A 24,913-nucleotide genomic window follows, 5' to 3' on the forward strand; every position below is an offset into this window, starting at 1 on the left:
CTTCTTATAATCATTCATGTCACCACCTTCTACATCAAAGTACTTCAGGACTCCAATGCCCCTAGCTGACATAGTTTCCTCTAGTTTCCAATCATAGACTCTACTCAACATCCTATTTCTAGATTTAGCTCTTTTTGTTGCACATATATTATTTATTTCTTGTATTTTAGTAAACTTGTTCATCTTGGCTTCTTCCAACCTATTTCATTACATACTTTCAATCATCACCTTAACCTCTTTCATTTAAATAGATCATCTAGGAGTATTTGGCTCTATCTTAAGGACTGAATTCAAAATCCATTCACATCTATTCTAATAATTTATTTGGAAAAGGATATTTATTATAGGTTGATGCACATATTAGCCTAGGATCACTTGTCCCCTATATCATTTTGGTGAATCTGACTTGTATTTTACCTACATGTTTTCTAATTTAGTAGCTTAGATATGATTTATATGCATTTGATTAGCTAGATCTTTAATTTCATGCTTTCATTGAAATTATTAAATAGTGTTTGCAAAGACAGTGTATGTAATTCAAAAGGAAAAACTTTAATACACTTCATTAGCATATCTTGTTTTCATATTTTAGCATATTTTTTTATTCCATCACATCTAATTGAGCTATAGATTCATTGATTAAATAATGGCATTGCCAAATATGTTCTCTTCATTCTTTTCTTGTCTCGAATCATTGGTAGAGGTTTCTTATTGCACTTTTGATGATTCCAAGGTAGATTATTGCCACTCTCCCAAAAAAGTCCTACTCATGCGGACAATTCGGCACAAGAGGATCATGTAATCCTTCTTCATGATACACCACCAGATTTTCATGTCAATGGTCCTCCTCATGGAGATGAAGCAACGATGTATGAAGAACGGTATACCTCTCTGAAACTAGATCTTTTGGTATAAGAGAATATCATCACATTCCTTAATGATTCTCCTCCAAACTATTTAAACACCAATTTGAGTATGAGTGAAACTAATATGGATCTACACATTCTCATCAAAAGATTGATGCTTCCTCATCCATTCATCATTTTTGTGCTTCTCAATATGACTATACAACTAATTTTAGTGGTATTTTTTATGTGATTCCTCCTCCTCTGTTGTTAGAAACATATTATAATGTTGGATTTAACATGCTTTCCAATTGCATATATGATGGAGACGGTATTGGGTGTATGGAGTGATGAATTAGTTTTCTTTTTTGTTTCACAGACTTCTATTATAGAGAAGGTGTGGGATTCACACAGTATTATCCACCTCTACCTCCTTCCCCATTATCTCATAGAAAGAATAAAAGACTCCCTTCACATGAGATAGGATTGCATTTGAATCCTTATCCTCCATTTAGGGAAGAGGAAACCTTGTTGAGGCTCCTAAAATCTTACTTGATTACTCTTCTTTCTCTAAAATATCATACATCTAATCGATTGAATTCTTCTTTTTGTGCTTATCATCATTTAGTGGGCCATACCCTTAGTAAATGTAAGCCCTTTAAGAGAGAAGTCTAAAAGCTTCTTGATGATGGTGTTATTCACATGACGAGTGGCATTAAGCATTTTCTTCATGATGGCTCTCATGATTAATTAAAATCCCTTGTCTATTATGTTGCTCCTCACTATGTGACATTTGTATCTGTCTATAGGGGTTCACTATCAATTATGATGGTAAAATATTATGTACAATTATACTTTATCTTAGGTGGAAACATAATAGTCTACGGTATGGTATTCTTGCCTATAACTGGGGAGCAATTATAATTTGTATTTAAAGGATGTATATCCTTCTTTAAGGATCACTTCCTTGTTCAAGAGGTATGTATACTTGATGGGGACCTCCTCCCCCTTTGAAAGATGTATCCCTAGTGAGGATCTCCTCCTTGTTTTAGAGAGCTCTATCTCTGTTGAGGATCCCCTCCCCTTGTTGGAAGATGTATCCCTATGAGGATCTCTTCCTTGTTTTGGATGTGTGTATCCTTGATTAGGATCCCTCCCCCTTGTTGGAAGATGTATCCTTAATGAGGATCTCTGCCTTGTTTTGGATGTGTGTATCCTTGCTAAGGATCCGCTCCCCCTTAGTAGAAATGTACCCCTAATGAGAATCTCTTTCTTATTTTAGAGGTGTGTATCCCTAATGTGAATACCCTCCCCCTTATTGGAAGATGTATCCTTGATGAGGATATCTTCCTTTTTTTGGAGGTGTGTATACCTAATAAGGATCCCCTCCCATTGTTGGAATATGTATCCCTAGTGAGGATCTCTTCCTTGTTTTGGAGGTATGTATCCCTTTTGAGGATCCCCTCCCCCTTATTGGAGGATGTATCCTTGATGAGGATATCTTCCTTGTTTTGGAGGTGTGTATCCTTGATGAGGATCCCCTTCCCCTTATTAGAAGATGTATCCCTGATGAGGATCTATTCCTTGTTTTGGAGGTGTCTATCCCTAATGAGGCTCCTCTCCCCCTTGTTGGAAGATATATCCCTTATGAGAATTTCTTCCTTGTTTTGGAGGTGTGTATCCTTGCTGAGGATAGCTTCCTTGTTTTGGAGGTGTGTATCCCTAGTGAGGATCCCCTCCCCCTTATTGGAATATGTATCCTTAATGAGGATCACTTCATCATTTGGAGATGTGTATCCCCATTGAGGAGCCCCTCCCCTTTTTGTGAATATGTATCCCTGATGAGGATCTCTCCCTTGTTATGTGGTGTGTATCCTAGATGAAGATCCCCTTCCTTTTCCTTAAGATATTAATATAGAAATATGCTATCTTAGGGGGCCATTGTTAGAAACACAGTTGTCGTTGCACCAAAAGATTGACCTATTAATGCTTGTTGCAACCGCGAGATTTAATGAATTCACAGGAGGTTAAGCCTTGGTCCAATGTCTTGGACCAACTAGATTCAATCTAGAGTTTCCAATCCCTATAGAAATTCTACCAAAAAAATTATGACCTCCCAAATAAATTGAATTTTTTGAACTTGATAACTAAGGACCATGGGTCCTAAGTTATCAAAGTGGATGAAACTCATTCATAGTTGCACAGTGCAACAGCACCAATATCTAATGACAATGCCCATGTACCATGCATTTGGCAATGCCACTCTCTTTAACAAGGAGAATCAAAGCTAGTGTAAAAGGACCTAATAAAGGTCATTGGTTACAACAATAACACTTCAAAGATCCTTAAAACTTCGTGAAAGTTAAAGTATTTTAGTTTTTGGAATATCTTAGTTTACATGGTAATTGTTTAGTTGGTAATTGTCATCTGTTATCTACCTAGACCATGAGGGCTTGCATGATTTGACAAATGTAGCATACTGGAAGTTTTTCAAAAACGCTGGCTCCACGGTTTTCCAAAGTACTATCCTATGGCTGGTAAAAAAATTATTTCACTAAAAACTATATTTAGTAGTTACTTTTTGTTTCTCATCTTTGCATTTAGGATCAAAAATAACTTGTGCTAATTGGACTGATTAAAAATTTTAGAGTTATAGTCACAACCAAATGCAGACAAGACAAAAATATCAAGTTTTGATTAACTTGCAAAACTAAAGCTTGTCTTCATATACCAATCAAATGTGGAAGACTACAATAGATATTTCTCTAGCTAAATATGAAAAGACATGGAAGCATTATGACACTTTGGAGTACTTCCTTTTAAAATTTGAGAAATCCTCTTCAATTTTATTTCAAAGCAAATAATTAGAATGTAATCTGACTGATGCTTTTGAAACTCTTTTTTGGTACAATGATAATCTCTACAGTTATAATAGGACATTTATTTTGATGGCCAAAATTATTTTCAATCATGAAAATTGTTCAAATTCTACTATTATCTATCTTAATGAATCCTGATTGAACTTTAGTTCATCCATGAGCCTCCCAAACCATCCTTTATTTGCAACACCACCTTTCCTTTCTTTCAAGATGTCTTGAAGCCTTTTGTATGATGGCTTTTCCTCCTCAGTTGCAATGCATTCGATGTTGCCTCCTTTTTCTATTACAAAAACCTAGAAATTTAAAGCAAAGAAAATTCGTGTTCAGATTTAGCCCGCATAAATAATATGAATACTCAAGAACAAGTCATTACATAAAAACTTAAAAAATTATCACAAGCAGCATTATTCATGAGAGAATTTAATTATTGCAGCAGTATTCTCTCGTGAGCAAGAAAATACTGTTAAATGTAAACACGATTGCAAAACTTATATGATCAGATATTTGATGAGCTGCAGTTCTAAGTTAATCAGCTATCGACTAAACAAATGTTTAAAGAAAAAGCTTTTGCCTTTTGATATAAGTTCACACTAATCTTGTTGTAGCAATGTTTATTGGATAAAGCATGCATTTCTTATTATTTTTGGATGTTATTGTTTTATTACGATATAAAGACCTTACATAATAAATTTATACACGTTACAATTTTGGGTAAAGGAGAGCTGCTGGCATAATTCTTACTAAACCATTTTTTTAAATTTATTTTTGAAAAGTTATGAAAATTTCATTAATTACAAACTAAAACTTACAAGCTAAAGGGCTACAAATTTCATTAATTGCAGACTGAAACTTACAAACCAAGGGCCTGCCTCTAAGTAGCAGCTAGAAATACCAAGAATCGAACAAACAGAGAAGACACCACCTACTCACACAATACCAAAACAGCTACTACTATAGAAAAACATAGTAACTCTTATTGTTTTACTCAAAGGAGAAAAATATTGAGTGGAAATCCTATTACTGTCCACAAAGTGACTAAATACGGTTAATAGGGTTCAAAAGTACGTGCAGTTACAGTAGGAAAGAGCTAGGGTCAAAATATAAAAATCTGAAATTATTCCATACAATATCTCAAGAATGAATTTGACCAAAAGTCACAGAGCATTATAAATGTGTAGTAATGGTTCATAGCCTTCTATGATAGCATAGGTAAATTACAAAATAATATGGTAATATATGCATGACATTATAATAGATATTTACCCAAATAGCTCTACCCATCCATAAAAGGAATCAATGCTTGAAATGATTCCCTCTCAGCTATTACATTTCGTAGAGGAAGCCATCCCCTACACTCATTAAAGTTTCCCAGGATTCTCTTTAAACTCTCTTGTGAATCTACTCCATGAGTTTTATTTCAGCAATAAATCTGCCACATTGTCTATCCTTCTCTCTGTGTTCTTCTACAAGCTTGCTCAAGTCCTCATGAGTCTCTCTCATTGACAACATCAACATCCAATCTTCAATGTTCTTCTTCACCTTAACCAAACTACTGTGTGCTCTTTAATCGCTACTTTGTGCAAACTTCATCACCTTGGTACACCATGGCCCAATTGGAAGCATCAAGCGTCTATGCTAGCAAGGAATTGCAAGTAATAGCTCTCCAACAGAGCAACCATTTGTTAAGATAAAGAAATGAATCGCATTCTTATACAAGATGCAAGTTCACATAAGCACTAGTGCAGGGTTGTATAAGAATATGAAAAGGACAAGTATTTTGGCAAGCTTAACGCTCAAGGAGAACCAATAGAAGAGATTGACAACAAAGAGTGAACAGAAAATCCTGAGCCACTTGGATAAGAGCAATGATAGCTTCTCTTAAGAATGCCTATGGCCAAGAGGTCAATTATACTACTGAAAAGAAAGAAGAGTTATGTTGGTAATCTATTAGACTATTAGTTAAACAATTATAGTGTACGCACACATACACACATTTGAGGGGTTTTTCACTAGAATGGAATATCTCACAATGATAATGCCAAGAAATTAATGTAGGTCTTCAAGGCATTACATGCATTAGAAATTTTGCTCATCCATATGCATGACATTTTGGGGCACAAGTCTCCTAGTTGATGCGTTTGACTTTGCATAATCCTTCTCTCTAGTATTTGCATTGCTTAAAGGTGTTGAGTTCTTTACAGGTTTCCTTGCCTTGTGATTATTACCAATCTCCATTAATGAAAGGTCATATAGAAGAAATCACTAAACGTAGAAAAAATTCATCAAAGTGATGGCTAGGGTATTAAGATACTCAGTGCAATGAAAAACCCCACTATACATATAACTAATTCATCTTATAGGCAGTCCAACTAATTAAACCATAGTAACATTCCATTTACATGGCATTGACACAACAAACTGATAGTGCAGGTAAAATTCAATTACTTGGGTTTAGAATGGAAAGAATATGGCAAATTAAAACATGTTGAAATATGAGTAAAAATACAATGAAAAAATAATTGTTATTGTTATTTCATGACAACTATGGTGTGTAGAAAGAGAAACAACAAGACATAAATAAAGAATGTGTTCATAGTTGATAATTACTCCCAAATATATTGAAGACAACTGCAATGTAGTTGTATAATTTATAACTTTATATAAATATGATAATGTTGTCTCTATAAACATGTTGATGAAACATTCTCGTGCACATTCTGGTTATAACTTAAGATTATAACTGACTTGTAACCCCCATAATATATTAAATAAATAATCAAGCCAGCAAACATTGTGTTCTTCATTGTTGATTCTTACTAATATTGGTAATTATCAGAACCCAAGCATTTTTGTTGAACTTTGTGGTCATTTCATTAAGGAAGAAAAAGTATGGCGAGTTGTTCGGTCAGGGTTTGTTGGTAGCAGCCAAAGTCAATCACAATTGGAAAAAGAATACAATCTCCATTGAAAACAAGGGTCAGAAGTATGTAATTGATTTAAAGAACCAAAACCTAACTGAAAAAGAAACATTCTCCAATTTGTCAGATTTGGACTCCAACAAAGAATGGATAGAGAAGTATGATCTAGGTCCAATAGAGCCAAACAACGAAGAAATTCTAGAATTACAATCATGCTTGGAAGATGAAACAAATTCTCTCAGCAGCCTTTTTCTTTGGCAAATGGAGGACTATGAGGTATTTCCATCGGCATGTAATTTTCTTGAAGCTATTACTCCCAGTGAAGAGCAACCAATGAAAAATGGTTTTGAAAAGTTGGCAATTGCCATAGAGGCATCCGATTTTGCAGAAGAATGCAAAATTATTGATGTTAAATCTCACAATACTAAAAGAAAAATATTAAACTTGAAGTGAATAGATACTAGTCAAGTCAAATCAACTTACAAAAAAATTTTAGAAAAAGAAAAATAAAATTAGAAAATAAAGAGAAATTCAAATGGAAAAAGAGAAAATATTATACTGAAAATTCAAATTTAGCAATTGATGGAGAAAATAATAAAAGATCCAACCACATCAAAAGGGCAGACTATATCATACGGCCTGACTACATTGTATAGCCCAACTACATTGTACAACCTAATAAAAGGCCCGACTGTATCGTATGGCCTATAAAACATGTACGGCTAGCTAAATCTCACCTTGTACAGAAAGAAAAGGTTTCCATTGCACGGCTCCTAAGTGACTATATTTTACAGCCATATCATTTCCTTGGCAGCATTAGACAACCTCACCCACTGGTTTATGTTGCACGATCGCATCACTTCCTTGGTAATATTGTATGGTTGCCTTACTCCCCTGTCATTATTGCACAACCATCTCACTAGCTTGACTACATTGTATGGCCCAATAAATCACTTGTATATTGTACGACCTGGTCAATTGCATGTCTATGTTGTACAGCCATTTCAATTCTTCCCTATTTGCATTGCATAAATCACCACTCAAGAGCTATCCCGTCCAAATTAAAAGTGGCAAATTTGATTGCCTCATCCTCTAGCATGGGCCTAAGTGCCAAGTAGTTATCTAACTTTTGAATCCATTTTCTAGTTGAGCATTTGTCACTTCCATCAAAGTGAGCTAATGTAACCTTACCCAAGGCTTGCTAAAGATCCCTCTGCACTACTGGTCCTCTCTGCTCAACTCTACCACCTCCCCTTTTCTTCCCCTAATTCAAATAATCATTCAGGGATGAGTGGTTCTTAATCTCCTCAGGAAGAGTGTCTTACTCTGCATAAGCATGCCTCACCTCCTCAACAAAAGGAAGATGAACCTCCTAAACAACCTGTACCTCCTCTCTGCATATGAAAGAAGGTTGTAGAGGCCTAAGAGCAAACTATGACACTGCTGCAACTGTGCATCTGTTATTACTTTGCTAGTTTATACAATATTACAACTGTTGTCCCCAGTCTGCGTTGTATTACTCTGTAAATTGTTCTGAACTACCCGTGACATGTTTTGGTTGAAATTGGCAAGCATTTGGGACATCATTTCTAACATAGCATTAAATTTTCTTTCAGCTCTAGTGTTAGGACTGACTGAACCAGCCCTTCCCTTGTTCTTATCTGCCATGTCTCTAGGGGGGCTATGATGTGACAACCATGTAGTACTGTCACTACTATCAACCAAACCTCCTTGTACCTCCTGAGTGTCTGAAAGAGGATCAATATTTTGGATTATGTGGGTTATTAGCATACTGATATTGGTTTCCTTTTTGGTCTCTGTTAAGTATCTAATTTTTCTGTATCTCATAGATGATGTTCAGCTTTATGCAATTGGTTAAAGCATAGGCTGGCAACAAATACCAGCTTTAATACCACTATAATAAACATGGCCAATTCTTTTGGAAATTTAACCAAAGAAAACCCCAATCATAAACCACGCAAGTGAACATACAAAGAGAGGCAATCCTGCTATCACAGATTCTGATATAATTTGCAATATAGTTCATTTTCTGCTGTTACAAGTCTGATTTGATTTTCAATACATCTCGTTTTTGATGTTACAAGTCTGTTGATGATATGCATTCAAGGAAAGTAGCAACATCCATCAAAATATATATTCCAATGAAAATCACATAAAAAACCTTGCAAACACAAAGGGTATCAGTCCCGTGTAGGACTGTTGTAGTAAAAAGTAAAGGATGGAGGCTTGTCAATCTCCCCAAGACATCATTTACCAATGTTAAGGACTCCCCACTGTAGCAATAAACTCCCTGAGCATTCAGCTTCATCCAGCACTACCAAAGGACTGAGGAACAACAACTACGGGTCTTTAATCAACATATAAACAAAGGTCTATAATCTGCTGTAACAATTTTCTGAGTATGACAGCCTCCATAAATCTTCCAAGATCCATCATCCCTTCAACATTTTTTCCTTTCAGCTATGGTAAACAAAACCAAACACTTCCAACTCATCAAAATGCTCCAAGAAACTCGCAAAGCAAAAAAACTAGGAAGTTTTTAAAAACTCACTGAGTACTCTGCAAGTCTTGCATCTATGATTTACCCCTTGCAATAATCATTATTATTGGGACATAATGCCTGGACGCTACCTTATGAGGAGGTTTGGATGCAAAAAACTAAGCATTCCAGCCCAAGAACCTCACGCCAGCATTCAAACAACCCCCAATCTATGGTATGGCTAGCATAGAAATTTGTGCTATTCTGAAATCAGCCAATAAACACTTCCAATGTGGTCGGCCTATAGTAGAAACCCCTTCAAAAGCATTCACCACTAAACTCAACCCCCTTAAGCCTCCTTTTTAATCATTTTTTGCAGTATTCAACCAAGGCATGTGGATAACTCTAGATGGTATGGGTTACAAAAAACCAACTAAGAAAGCATCGAACTCACAAACAAACTCTCAAAAAATGAAACACAAACCCAAAAAGAGCAATCAAAACCCCTCACTCTCAGTTTTTTAAAAGTTTGAATTTCCTAACTCATGAAAACCAATGTGAATCCTGTGTGAAATCACTCAACCAGATAGGATGGATCTCTCACCATCAAAATAGTATTCTTTGACGAGGGTTTTCATCCTTAATCAAACCCTGGAAGAAGTCTCCATTCACTCCGACAGCATCTCATTATGTATGCAACTCAAAATAATCTAAATGAGAGCCAAAATACTTCTTATATAGAGTTGGAGGAAAAAGAGCAACTTAAATTTAAAAAATAATCCATTCCCCTCCAAATGCCTTTTACAATTTAAAAAAAATTTGAGTCCAAGTTCCCATTTCCTTAGGCATCCAACTTGGTGAACATAACATCACTTTATTAAATTAAAATAATAAAGTAAATAATATAACGATACTTTAGTGTAATAATTAAAATAATCCCAATCATATTGTGGAAAGCACCACTAAGGCGCTGAAAACTGAAACTAATCATGCCAAGAAGATACTGATAGTGAAGAATGATGTCCAATGGTAAATTGAGGATTTGCTAAAGATAGCAATGGTCCTCCAAAAACTATGGAAAACAACCATAAGGCCAAAAATGCTACAAAGAGCATTGCCACCAACTAGAACACCAACTGAACACCACTGTTGTCGGAAGCCAAGAAAACTGAAATCGAGCTCTCAAAGAATGTCGGAGGTCCCTAACCACCACCAATTAGCCTACGAGAACCTAGTAATAGGCTAAAGGGAATCAACAGTTGACTAGGTCTGAGGAGAGAATACTACAAGCAGGCTCTATGTCTTCTTCTGATCCATGAGTTACTTGTTCATCAACAATTCGGCATTAAGTATATGTAGTCCAACTGCATCTGCTAAGCATCCTTTCCTTCCATGAACCTATAATGATAGAGTTCCATCCTTAAATAATATGCAATGATATTGCCATACTCAAGAGTGGTTCATAATAGTTTGACAACGCTACCATTATGAACCTGTTGTGACGTATTCACACATCGCCCCATTGCAAATGGGGACCCCTACTTTTTTTTGCTTTCTGGGGTTTGCTTTCTAGGTGTTTAGGGTTTGTCTGTTAGCCTTTGCAGGATGAGTGCTGTCGAGGGGATCGTTGGATTACAGGCTTTGCTTGAGCCAGGGTGAGTCCACAGGGCCCCAGAATTAGGGTTTCTTTTAGAGTCTTCCTTAGGGCCTGGTTTTTCTCTTGTTGCTAATTGTGTCTTGCTTTGTGAGTGGGTATCATTCTTGAAGGTCCGAGCTAGGTCAAGTTGGTGAGTGATGAAGTCTGGAATGTCATCTTGATCTTCAAATGCCCTAAAATTTGGCTAAGTCTGGAATGTCCTGATCCTGAAATTTGGCTAAGTCTGGAATGTCCTGATCCTGAAATTTGAATAAGTCTGGAAAACTGAAGAATCCTCCAAAAACTAGATTTTGCAATATAACTCCTGGAGGTCCGAAACCACTCTCAAACATCTTGAAAGTATATATGGAATATAACTTAAAGTATAAGAAAGAAGAAAGATATAAGGAAATGTGAAATGTTATATTCCATAAAATGATCCTGATGGAAAGTTCAAAATGTCAAATTTCGCTCCTGACCCTTCCAAAGGGTCCAGAGTGAATTTTGCTCCTGACCCTTCCAAAGGGTCCAGAGCGAAATTGTCCATAAGACATTCTACTTTGACCAAAACCTAGAACTAATGCATTCCTAGGCTTGAATGAAGGCAAAAACGCTTGTTTGAATGAAGAAATGTGAAAATGAAGTCAGGATCTTGGCCAAGATTAGGAATTTCGCTCCTGACCCTTCCAAAGGGTCTAGAGCGAAAATCTTTGTGCACCTCAATTTATCACTTGTCACGACCAATTTCATAGTTCCTTAGGCATGTTTGGGGGGTGTCTTGACATGTTCTAACTTTAGGAGGTGAGTAAAGGTGGATGGGGTGAAGATTCTAGCCAAGAATGTGAATTTCGCTCCTGACCCTTCCAAAGGGCCTAGAGCGAAATTCTTGAAACACTCATTTTTTTCCTTTAGCAAGAGTCAAGACCAAGGTGGAGATGCATAAAGAAAGATCTATATTTGCCCCCCAAGGAAGATTAGAGTTTGAAAAATCAAGAATCAAGGTCAAAACATGATTTTCGCTCCTGACCCTTTGTTGAGACCATTTCACACATCGCCCCATTAGAATGGGGACCTGTTGACGTGTATTTTGTACACAATCATACACAGAATAAAATACCCAAGGGTACCTTATCCTCTCTTGAATAAAGTCTCTGATTGCTGAAGATGTCGCAAAAAAGGATCAATCAGGGTGACTCCAATGTTCTTTTATGTAGGGTCTCTACGTGTGGATAAGCACTAGTGGCCGTTGTGATTGCTGTTTCATCAAGGGGCCTTACGTTTCCGAATTGCAGGAACAAGATTTCTCTAAACTAACAAGTTCCAAAAAAGATCAAAAGGGTAAGGTTTACAAGGGATAAATTCTAATCTAATCCTAAGAATGACTCAACGTAGACTAGACTTGGTAAGATTTTACCAACTTCAGTATTGCCAAGGAATTACAACTTTACTGAAACTGATGCGATCTTCTAAGGTGAATAATGATTTTCAAATCATCAAGAATCATAGGCACTACCATGAAGGTACATATCAATGACTCAATAATGAATGAAGGTTTATGCAATCCAAATATTTCCAGTTGACCACACAAGGCGTCCTTACAATCAGTAAGAAGCTAGTGGTTTGGAATGTGAATCTCACCAAAGATCAAGCCCAACACTTAGTCCTTCAAACTTAAATACTACTTTGACTGAGAATGATTCAAGAAAGTAAACAACCATGAAGATAGCTACAAGAATTGCAATAAAACACCATAACTTCAATATTTTATTGATCTCAAAGCAATCATAAACAACAATTGCTTGAAATTCCTTCTTCAAAGCTCAATCTTGCTACAAAATAACTTGCTTCTCCAAAAACTCTAAACTCTAACTGCAAATCCTCTAATCTCTCTATTTTCTAATGACAAAATGAAAAGGAGTGAGGGTATATATAGCATCCTCAATTACAATGAACGACTCAGATCAAAAAGAAGATCAATGGCCAAGATTTTGACACCTAAACCCTAATTAGGGTTTATTACAAATAGTCCCCTTTTTATTGAACAATATTAAATGCATAGCCAAATATTTAATTTGGCACAAAAATCTAGGAGACATAGACCAATGACAATTAAGGTGCCACATCATCTATAACAACCTTTCTTCTAGAATCTTATTCCCTTTCCAATGCTCCTTCTTAGCATATGCAGTGAATCTAGACACGATTCCTTCGATCTCAGCAATTGGAATCTCGGGAAGATTCCTCATTCGTTCCTCCAAGTGGATGACCTGATCGAAAGCCTTGAGAAGAGCAGTGTCCCATCCAGGTTCAAGTTCTTTGATTTTCTCAATCAGGAGTATGGTAGCAAACATCTGATCCCGTTGCTCATCTGTAATAACATTCTCATCTTTGCAAAAGATGACCTTGACTCTTTCTTCTAATTCTTGCAAATCCACATCTGTCTCAACTTCGATCCTCCTGCCAAGAATAGTACATAATACTTCAAACACCTTGTCCTGGATCGAATGGATAACCTCTTCAACTTGATTGCATTTGTTACTGATGTCCTCGAAAAGAACTTCCTTCATCTGGAGTAAAGTTGACCACTGGAGTAAACTATGAGGTCCTCCATCCATTATCTTTTCTTGTGCTAGGATCTTCCTTGATGTTTGTCTGATTATTTGCAGGGCAGGAATGATAACATCCCTAGTATGAGCGAAAGCAGCTACAGTTATCATTAGGTTGTGGATGATTTCAAGAACCTGGATAGCTCGGTGAATGGTCTGCATCATTCTTGTTGCAAATTCAATAGCAACTGTATGGGATTTGTCAATCCAAGAGCTCATAAGCTAGACCAAACTCTTGACCCTCTCTGCCTCACCAACTGATTCAATGGGAAGTGCCTGCACAGGAGATACTGCTGGATCCTGACGCCCCAAAGGCTGATTGAGATGGCTAAAGTAGCCTCTCCATGCACCTCTCTCTCTCTCAAGCTTTCTATTTTTCTCCATTTCTTCCCTAAGCTTGTCTTTTAGTGCTTCAAACGAATCGGTTGCCTCATCCAGTGTCTGTTCGGCTGTGAGTGGAACAAGCTCAAATGTCTCTACATCATATTCATCTGCAAGGATTTCACCTTCATACTTGTCTACTGCCGGTGTAGCTATCTGCAATTTCCTAGATCCTGTCTCATCTCTGATCATCTTGGACATCTTAGTGGCTTTCCTCTTTTCTGTCACTTCCTGAGAATGTCCAACAAGGCTTTCTAAATCAATCACATTATCTTCGTCTTCAATCACAATCACCCTTGTTAATCTCTCCTTCAACCAATCTGGAATGGCTGACCTCGTCTCCCTAACTTGTATCTCTTTAGGCAATGTTTCTTCTTCTCGGAGGGGAGATGTCACTTCATCATCATTCTTGTCTTCATGTAGCTCATTGACTTGGAGAGATCGACTTGATGAACGTTGAGGTGCCTGTCCTTCTTCACGTTTATCGTTCTGTACCATTGATTCCATAGATTCCTCCATTTCAAGTGTCCTCTTCTCTTGTCGAGAAGATGTACCAGATGAACGATCTCGATTGGCTTCTTGCTTCTTCTTGGAGGATTCTCTTTTCTCAGATCTCTCCTTCCTCTTTGAGCCTCTAGGATGGGGATTGCCTTCACTTGTGCTTCGGAGGTTACCTTCACTTGTGTTTCTGGGATGAGGATTACCTTCACTTACACTGGTTCCTCCTTCCCCTGGCCTTTCCTCCAAAGTGAAAGTCATAGATATGTTCTTCTCTCTCAACTTTTGATGTTGCACATCAACCCATCTACGAGTACAAGACAAAACTGGAGCCATCAAAGCATCTAGATCCAAAATCTCAGGTTCATTCCAATCTACCCTTATTACTTTGCTTTCTCGGTCATAAGATGATTGGAGATGTCTGCCACTGTCCTGAGCTTGGTCGGCCACTCTGTAAATTTTGCATTTCCTGATGAAGTCTAAAGGCAATCTGGAATGCATCTTTCTTTTTACTTCAAAATCATCTGAGAGATTCATCCAAAAGTCTTCTATCTGAAACTCATGCTTGTACTTTCTACCAACGGTTTCCTCTATATACCCATAAGGATCAAAACTCTCTCTCAAGGAAAAGAATGAAAATGAATATAAGGCCAACTCCTTCTCTGCATCATCCATGGCTAGAGCATTAGGATATACCTCAATTGAATTTCCTAGTATGATAGGCACAGGAATTCCAATTCCATGCCTGTGTCTGAATGCCTTCGCATAAGCTGCCAACTGTCTAGTTACCTCAAGTAACACTATTCTGTCTGTCGGATATCTCGGCAACATGTAGGGAGCTGAAGGACATCCATGAACTCTAATATAAGTAAATTTCTGGAATTGGATGAACCAAACACCATACGTCTTTACAAGCTCTTGTGCATCTTGAGATAGCCGATTGTGAATCCCGCCTTGCAATGTCCTGGTGATGTTCATTGTGAAGGTATCATTGACTAACTTGTAGTCACTTCCTGGTGGATGATGCAAATGAACATAGGAATCACAAACTCTGACTTCCTCGGGCCCTCTTTCGATCACTCCTTTGTGAGGTAGTCCTGCATATTCAAAACTCCTGATCAAGGCATATATGATGTATGAACTCATGTGGAAGGACTTGGTAGCCTTCAATCTTCTTAACTGCACATCCAAGCAATGGCTAATCATTCTAGCCCAATGAATTGTTCCTTTTCCTTGAACTATCACTTGGATGAAGTAGAAGATCCACTTCTCAAAATAGAAGGCTTGAGGAGCTCCTGTGACTCGGTTGAGCAAAGTTATCAAATCTCTGTACTCCTCCTGGAAGTCGATCCTATGTGGTGTGTTTGGAATCTTGCTCAGGCGAGGACGACTCTTGAGTAACCAATTCTTGTTGATGATGCTCAAGCAAGTGTCTGGATCATCTTCGTACATGGACCTGGCTCCTTCTAAGCTTTTGTAAATCATAACTCTGTGCTCCGGAAGATGGAGAGCCTCACTTATAGCCTCCTCCGAAAGGTAAGCCAAAGTGTTTCCTTCCTTGGACACGATCAATCTGGACTGTGGGTCATAATGGTGAGCACACTTGATCATCAGTTCATGGCACTGGATTGCTGGAGGGAAGTCGGCCGCCTTGATAATGCCACTTTCAATTATTCTCTTTGTGACAGGTGATGGCTTGCCAATGTAAGGGACCTCTCAAAACTTCTTCACACTGAAGTTTCCCAAGTTGGTATCTCCAATGTTGCTCCCCTTCGACACGGTCTTGGTCTCCAATTCTTCGTTCTTTTGATCTTCCTTCATGAGGGTTGGACGACTGGTGGATGCTCCTGCCTTTGGGGTCACCATCTCGACACCTACACAACATTTCATAATGAGTAATAGATTTTGCAATGTAGAAATATAGACTAGATTAAAGTTTGAATTTAGGAAACTTCATGATAAATCTTTGAATTATCATTTCCTAAATATAACGATGCAATTTGGAATTCAAGATTCAAAATTCAAAATTCAAGATTGAGGCTAGGACGATTCAAAATTCAAAATTTGGACAAGGGAGATCTTGCCATACCTCTCTTGAGAACTAGCTCTAAAAAAGATGCAAAATTAGGAAATTCGCTAGGCAAAATGAAGATCAAAGTCTTCTAGCAAGTGCGCCTCCTTCTCAACTTCGTCACCCTTTGGGGTCTTCAACGCTTTAAGGAAAATTCGCTCCAACTCTAGCCTTCAACTCGCACTCCTTCTTGGATTGAAATTTCGCCCCTCTCCTTGGATCAAAATTCGCACTTCTCTTTGGATGAGATTTCGCACTTGGGCAAATGATTGAATGATGGATTAACATGCTCAACACACCCCTCTATATAGGCGCTCATCTTGATAATTGCCCCTAGGCCGACTTGGAAAATAGGGCCAATAATAAACCAAAATTTAAATAAAAGGAGAGGCCGACTTTTGTAAAAACATTAAAATAGTATCCCCAAGCGCACTCCCTTCATTTAATTTAATAATAATTAATTTAAATGCCTTTGCAATTAAAATTTCGATTTTTAAAAAGGCTAAATTAATTATTAAATGAATTATGTGAACTCTTTAAATGCCCATTTTAATTAAAAATATTCCAAAGTTTTATCGAATTTAGCATTTGATGCAATCCAAAAAATGTTGGCGCCTAAACATGGGAGGAATAAGGGACGTCCCTTAATATCGCTCTGGTCCCTGGGAGAGGGACAGGAGCGACCCTTCATTTTAGTCTTCCATCTTTCATCATTTTACGTTTGAAACTTCATCCTTGATGTTCGAAATGGCATTTCCGCTTGGAATCTTGAGTTTGATTCATGTGATCTTTGGAAGGGGCGAACCTTGGAACATTTTCGCCCTGGTCCCTGGGAGAGGGACAGGAGCGATTTTCACATTTAGCCTTGGTTCTCGTCTTCTTCAATCGCCAATTCATTTTGCAAGGCAATCGATGATCTTCCTTGTTTGCTTTATGCGTGCCAAACTCGTTTCTTCAATACCAAATGAGCTCTTCCAAGGATATTCGCCCTGGTCCTTTAGTGAAGGACAGGAGCGATTTTTGCTTTTGAGCTTAAAATTGTCGACTTTTGACGTTAACTCCTTGTTCATCGTCTTCCTAAAGACATTTTGGACCTTGCAAGACTTCGCCTTGACGTAGTTTTGGAAGGAAATGACTGATTCTATAGAAATCGCCCTGGTCCTCCAATGAAGGACAGGAGCGATTTTGCATTTATGGCACAAATCCTTAATCATATCAACATCAAATTGTCTTCAAGGCGTAAAACATTGCTCCTTATTCCTTCTTGAGTCTTGCAAACGATATTGGCACTCTAAAATTAGGCACACTTGAAGATTTCGCTCTGGTCCCTGGGAGAGGGACAGGAGCGCCTTAGCCAATTTGAGCAAGTTTTGTGGTCTTTTGCAACTTCGTTCTTCTTAGAGGCATTCCAAATATCATCTTGACCTTGTGTCTTGACTTGGACTTGTTTAAATTCGGAGGGGGAGGCTGGATAACCCATATTTCGCCCTGGTCCCTTGGAGAGGGACAGGAGCGATTTTGCATTTATAAGCTCACTTGTATTTCGCCAACTTTCAAAATTATCTTCAACGGGGTGATCACGCCTTCCTTCCTTCATGTCAAACTTGAAACTCGCCTTTCCTTTGCCACAAACTCGCCTTTTGAGAAAATCGCTCTGGTCCCTGGGTGAGGGACAGGAGCTTTCTTTGAAAATCGCTCTGGTCCCTGAGAGAGGGACAGGAGCGCCTAGGCAATTTTGGGTTGATTTTCTCCATCGTGGTCCATTCAAGTTATATTCAACGGATAAAACACACTTTCCTTGTTCTTCTCAAATCGCGAAATCATTCAAATCTTGCAAGGATAAGGCGAACTTGGAATTCAAGCTCTGGTCCTTCAATGAGGGACAGGAGCGATTTTGTAAACCTAAGCTTATCCATCATTTGTTAGTCTTCCAAATTATATTCAATGGATAAATCATGCTTTCCTTGGTCTCTTTAAATCATAAAATCGTCTTGATCCTGCAAGGACAGTGTAATTTTGAAGATCAAGCTCCGGTCCTTCAGTGAGGGACAGGAGCGAACTTGTCCTCAAGGTCAAATCTCCTATCTTTCATTTGCCAACGACCAAGTCTGGATACTCCTTTATGCTCATTTCATCCTTCGTCGCGTCCTTGATGTTTTAGTTCGATCGAATGAGGCCCAAAATGATCTATATTAGCCATTTCGCCCTGGTCCTTCAGCAAGGGACAGGAGCGATTTGGCCTTAAACTTTAAAAATTTGTCATTTTGAGTCTTCAAAATCTTCAAAATCTTCAATTCACGCTCGATTGCCTCTCCTGGCGACCCTGCAAAAAGCAAATTAAAACAAGTCAATAACCAAGATGCACAAAATATCAATTTCGCCCTGGTCCCTGGGAGAGGGGCAGGAGCGCTTTAGCCTCTATAGACCAAAGTATCCAAAATTTAGGTTTTCAGTCACTTTACAAGGCACAATTAGGTTATCTCCAAGGCCAGGGGTCAGTTATCAAACCTTCCAAAATTGGGTCAAAATTCACTTGAACAAAATTGCACAACTCCATCATTAACACTTAGGTAAAATTTGGACTTGCCTTCAAAATTCTGACTGGACCTAGACAGACATACCTGACTTCCTGACAGACTCAGCCTATTTCAAAATTGCAATCTTCGAGAGGAGGCTTAATAATCTTCAAAAATTTGACTGGACTTCGGCTTGAAAATATCAAAAGAAAACTCCAAAGGCCTAACCCTAGTCTAGACGACTCATTCACTTACTCAAAACCCTAAAAGCAGAGGGAAGAACAGGCAAAACAAAAGCAAAAAGAGGGGGGTCCCCATTCTAATGGGGCAATGTGTGAAATGGTCACAACAGGACCCCCTCTTTTTGCTTTTGTTTTCCTTCCTCTCTGCTTGTTCTTCTCTCTGCTTCTAGGATTTTGAGTGAGTGGTTGTCTGTATGGGCTAGGGCTAATCCTTAGGGGTTCTTTTTTGGTATCATTCAAGCTAAGTCCAGTCAAATTTTGGAAAATTGTTAAATATCTCCCTGAAGAATTGAGATTGTTGGAATGAGGTAAACCTTTCAGGAGAGTCAAATTGGTTAGGTCAGGGGAGTCAAATAGGTCTCAGGTCAGGTCTAGATTGAATAGGGGTTTTTAGGGTAAAGTCCTGTTTGTTTCCAAGTCTGAGCCAGTTAAGCATGGTCAGTGAAGAAAGGGAGTCTAGTCGGCTAGGTAAATGGGTATGAAATGGATCAAGAGCCAGAAAATGTCAAAATCGCTCCTGACCCTTTCTAAGGGTCCAAGGTGAAAATTTGAAAACCTCTTAATCTACCTTGCAGAAACAGGACAAATTTGGATGGAGTGGATAAGGAAAGACATTACCTAGTGATGAATAAAAGTTCCAACAAAAAATGATGATGGATTGAGCCTAATTTGCAAAAATCGCTCCTGACCCTTGCTGAGGGTCCAGGGCGAAAAACTTGGAAAGAGGATTTTCTTGCTTAGTTTGGAGGCATAAACATGATCTTGCTTGGTGAAGAAGTTTTTAGATAAGGAAATGAGGATTTTTAGTCAAAGTTACAAAAATCGCTCCTGACCCTTGGAGAGGATCCAGGGCGAAATTCCTCTAGAAGCATTATTTCCTTCAAGATTTTTGATGAAGTAACTCGGTGGTGCAAGGAAATGGATCTTGGAAATTGCATTGAGAGTTCAATAATCAAGCTAAGGTGGATTATAGCCTAAAATGAGAAAATCGCTCCTGACCCTTGGAGAGGGTCCAGAGCGGAATCCACATTTCCACCTAAATTCCTCATGCAGAATACCAAAATTTGAAATGCAACACCTTAACTGGATATGAATTCACCCTCCAGGAGATTTTAGAGTCAAGGTATGAAATATTCAAGGCTAAATTTGGAAAATCACTCCTGACCCTTGGAGAGGGTCCAGGGCGAAATCATTAGCAAAGCCTCATTGAGACCTTGATCAAGAAATTGATATTCTCCAGTTTGCACTAAATCACCAAAATTGCTAAAGTTGAGACATGGAAAATTAAATTTAAATTCACATTAATTTAAAAGCATTTTGTATTTAATAAATTAATTTTAAGCCTTGAAATAATCGAAATTTTACCTTGGAGGATTAAAATTAATTTTTTTAAAATTTAATGAGTGCTCAAGGGAATTGTTTTGCCTTTATAGGCAAGTCGGCCACCCTTTTTTAGAGATTTTATTTATTTTTTTACCCCTTTTTTGCCAAGTCGGCCTTGAAGGGAGTAGGGTAAGCGCTCTATATAATGGAGGAGTGTTGCTTCACATTTCAAATCATTCATTCATTCCTTCTAAGTGCGAAATTGAAGAGCAAATTGGGGGAGCGAAATATAGCTTGTTTGGAGCGAATTTCTACTAAGCGTGGATACTAAGGAGGGTGGAATTTATTCTTTTTGAAGCTAGAGGAGGCGCAATCCATCCAAAGGAGGACTATAATCTAGGCCTTGTCCATCAAAGTCTAGTTTTTCTTTCATCATTGCCAAGTTTTTTGAGTACTCAAGAGGAAGTATGGCGAAATTATCTTAATATTCCAGACTTGATTTTTGGGCTTTTTTTTAGAAAAGTCTAAGTGTTGGTTAATTAATTAGGAAATGATAAATCTAGATTTATCATGAAGTTTCCTAAATTAATATCTTAAATCTTCCTTTTGAGTCTTATTTTCTACCCTTTAATGCTCAAGGACTAATTTTGAAATGTTGTGTAGGTGTCAAGATGGCGACTCCAAAGGCAGGAGTATCTACTAGTCGTCCGGCTCTCATCAAAGAAGATCAGAAGAATGATGAATTGGAGACCAGGATCGTGTCCAAATGGAGTAATATCGGAGACACTAACTTAGGAAACTAAAATGTGAAGAAGTTTCAAGAGGTCCCCTACATTGGCAAGCCATCACCTGTTGCGAAGAAGATAATTGAAAGTGGCATCATTAAGGCGGCAGGTTTCCCTCCAGCAGTCAAGTGTCATGAGCTGATGATCGAATGTGCCTGCCACCATGACTCACAATCAAGGATGATCGTATCCAAGGAAGGGAACACCTTAGCTTACCTTTCAGAGGAAGCTATAAGTGAAGCTCTTCATCTTCCAGAGCATAAAGATATGATTTACAAAAGCTTAGAAGGAGCTAGGTCGATCTATGAAGATGATCCCAACACTTGTCTGAATCTCATCAATAAGAATTGGTTGCTCAAAAGTTGGCCTCGCCTGAACAAGATTCCCAATACACCGCATAGGATCGACTTCCAGGAGGAATACAGAGATTTGATAACTTTGCTCAATCGAGTTACAGGGGCTCCTCAAGCCTTCTACTTCGAAAAGTGGATGTTTTTCTTCATTCAAGTGATAGTCCAAGGAAAAGGAATGCTTCATTGGGCCAGAATTATTAGCAATAGTCTAGATGTGCAGTTGAGAAGGCTAAGACCTACCAAATCATTCCACATGAGCTCATATGTTATATATGCCTTAATCAGGACTTTCGTGTATGCAGGGCTACCTCACAGAGGAGTGATCGGAAGAGGACCCGGAGAAATGAGAGTTTGTGACTCTTATGTTCATCTACATCATCCACCTAGAAGTGACTACAAGTTAGTCAATGACACCTTCACGATGAACATTACTAGGATATTGCAAGGTGGGATTCATAATCGACTATCTCTGGATGCACAAGAGCTTGTGAAGAAGTATGGTGCATGGTTCATCCAGTTTCAAAAGTTTACATACATCAGAGTTCATGGGTGTCCATCACCTCCCTACAAGTTGCCGAGGTATCTGACAAACAGGATAGTGCTACTTGAGGTAACTAGATAGTTGGTAGCTTATGCAAAGGTATCCAGACACAAGCATGGAAATGGAATTCCCGTGCCCATCATACTAGGGAATTCACTTGAAGTATGTCCTAACACTCAAGCCTCGGAAGATGCAGAGAAGGAATTATCTTTATATTCATTCACATCCTTTGCCTCGCGGGAGAATTTTGATCCTCACGGTTATATGGAGGAGACAATCAATAGGAAGTACAAACATGAGTTTCAGGTGGAGGACTTTTGGATGAATCTCCCAAGCGATTTAGAGGTTAAAAGAAAGATGCATTCCAGGCTACCCTTAGATCTCATCAGGAAATGCAAAGTTTATAGAGTAGCTGATCAGGCCCAAGATAATGGTAGGTACCTCTAGTCATCCTATGAGAAAGAAGATAAAGGAGTGAAGATAGATTGGAATGAGCCTGAGGTTTTAGACTTGAGAGCTTTGATGGCTCCTGTTTTATCATGCACTCGCAGATGGGTGGATGTACAGCATCAGAAGTTTGAGAGAGCAGAATGTGTCAATGACTTTTACTTTGGAGGCAAGACCAGAAGAAGGAGAAGCAAGCGTAAGTGAGAACACTTCTCATCCCAGAGGTGCAAAGAGGAAAGAAAGACCTGAGAAAAGGGACCCTTCCAAGAAGAAACAAGGAGCCAATCTTGGTCACCCATCAAGCACATCTTCTCGACATGAAAAGAAGGCAGATCAGGAGAAGATGGTACCTTAAGTTGATGAATCTATGGAATACATGGTAAAAAATGACAAGCCAGAGAAGGGACAGACGCCTCAACATTCATCAAGTCAATCTCCCCAAGTTGATGCTAATGAGCTACATGAAGAGAAGAATGATGATGAAGCGACATCTCCTTTCCGAGAGGATGGACCACTGCTTAAAGAAATACAAGTAAAGGAAACAAGATCTGCCATTCCGGATTGGTTAAAAGAGAGACTGACAAGGGTAGTTGTGGTTGAAAAGGAAGAGGATGTATTTGATTTAGAAAGCCTTATAGGGAATTCTCAAGAAGTAATGGAAAAGAAGGCCACAAAGATGTCCAAGGTAATAAGGGATGAGACAGGATCCAGCAGTATCTCCTTTACAAGCACTTCCTCTTGAATCAGTTGGCGAAGCAGAAAGGGTCAAGAGCTTAGTTCAGCTTATGAGCTCTTGGATTGATAAATCCCACATGGTAGCCGTTGAATTTGCAACAAGAATGATGAAGACAGTTCATCGAGCTATCCAGGTCCTTGAGATTGTCCATAATCTAATGATAACTGTAGCCGCTTTCACTCACACTAGAGATGTTATCATTCCTGTCCTGCAAGTAGTAAGACAAACACCAAGACGTATCCTGACACAAGAAAAGATAATGGATGAGGAACTCATAACCTCCTACAGTGGTCAACTCTGCTCCAGATGAAAGAGGTCCTTTTTGAAGACATCAACACCAAATGCAGTCAAGTTGAAGGTATCATCCATCCAATTCAAGATAAGGTGTTTGAAGTATTGTGTACCATTCTTGGCAGGCGGATCGAGATTGAGACAAATGTGGACATCCAAGAGTTGGAGGAGAGAGTCAAGATCATCTTTTGCAAGGAGGAGAACGTCATCATAGATGAGCAACGAGATCTGATGTTCAGTACCATGTTCCTGATCGAAAGGATCAAAGAACTTGAACCTGGATGGGAGGCAGCTCTTCTCATTGCTTTTGATCAAGTCCTTCACTTGGAAGAACGAATGAAGAATCTTCCTGAGATTCCCATTGCTGAGATTGAGGGAATTGTGTCCGCATTCGTTGGATATGGTAAAAAAGAGCATAGGAAAGGGAACAAAATTCTAGATGAAAAGTTGTTATAGGATGATGTGGCAGCTTAATTCCTATTGGTCTATGTTTCCTCGATATTTCTGCCAATTAAATATTTGGCTATGCATTTAATAATGTTCATCTAAATGTGGACCTTTTTGTAGCAAACCCTAATTAGGGTTTAGGTGTCAAAATCACAGTCATTGATCTTCTTTTGATCTGGGCCATTCATTGTATTTGAGGATGCTATATATACCCTCACTCATTTTCATTTTGATAGTAGTTAGAGGTTAATACTTAGAAGTTAGAGAAGAGAGAGAGCTTAGAGAAGAAAGTTATTGTGTATCAAGATTGAGTAGTGAAGAAAGAATTTTGAACAATTGTTGTCTATTTGGCTTTGAGATCAATGAAATATTGAAGTTATGGTGTTTTATTGCAATACTTGTGGCTATCTTCATGATTGTTTATCTTCTTGAATCATTCTCAATCGAAGTAATATTTAAGTTTGAAGGACTAAGTGTTGTGCTTGACCTTTGGTGAGATTCATGTTCCAAACCACTAGCTTCTTACTGATTGTAAGGACACCTTGTGTGGTCAACTGGAGATATTGAGATTGCTTAAACATTCAATCATTGTTGAAATATTGATATGTATCTTTATGATAGTATCTATATCCTTGATGATTTGAAAATCACTAATCACCTTAGAAGATCGCATCAATTCCAGTAGAGTTGTAATTTCTTGGCGATACTGAAATTGGTAGAATCTTACCAAGTCCAGCTTACATTTAGTCATTCTTAGGATTAGATTAGCATTCATCTCTTGAAACTCTTATCTTTTGATCTTTTTTGAGAATCTGTTAGTATTAGGAAAATCCTGTTGCTGCAATCAAAAGAGAGTGACACGGACAAGCTTTCTCAAAAAGTGCGTAAGACCCCTTGA

General features: G+C 38.3%; 1 protein-coding gene across 1 annotated transcript in view; it reads right to left on the reverse strand.

The window, feature by feature from the left end:
• Positions 1-3,520: 3,520 nt before the first annotated feature.
• LOC131076863 (uncharacterized) overlaps positions 3,521-24,913 on the reverse strand; it is a 112,165-nt gene continuing 90,772 nt past the window's right edge. Inside the window, exon 7 of the mRNA XM_058014198.2 lies at positions 3,521-4,017. Coding sequence (XP_057870181.2) covers positions 3,844-4,017 — 174 coding nt within the window. The 3' untranslated portion in view covers positions 3,521-3,843. The remainder of the gene's footprint in view (positions 4,018-24,913) is intronic.

Source organism: Cryptomeria japonica, chromosome 10 (genome assembly GCF_030272615.1).
Source record: "Cryptomeria japonica chromosome 10, Sugi_1.0, whole genome shotgun sequence".
Classification (NCBI taxonomy): Eukaryota; Viridiplantae; Streptophyta; class Pinopsida; order Cupressales; family Cupressaceae; genus Cryptomeria; species Cryptomeria japonica.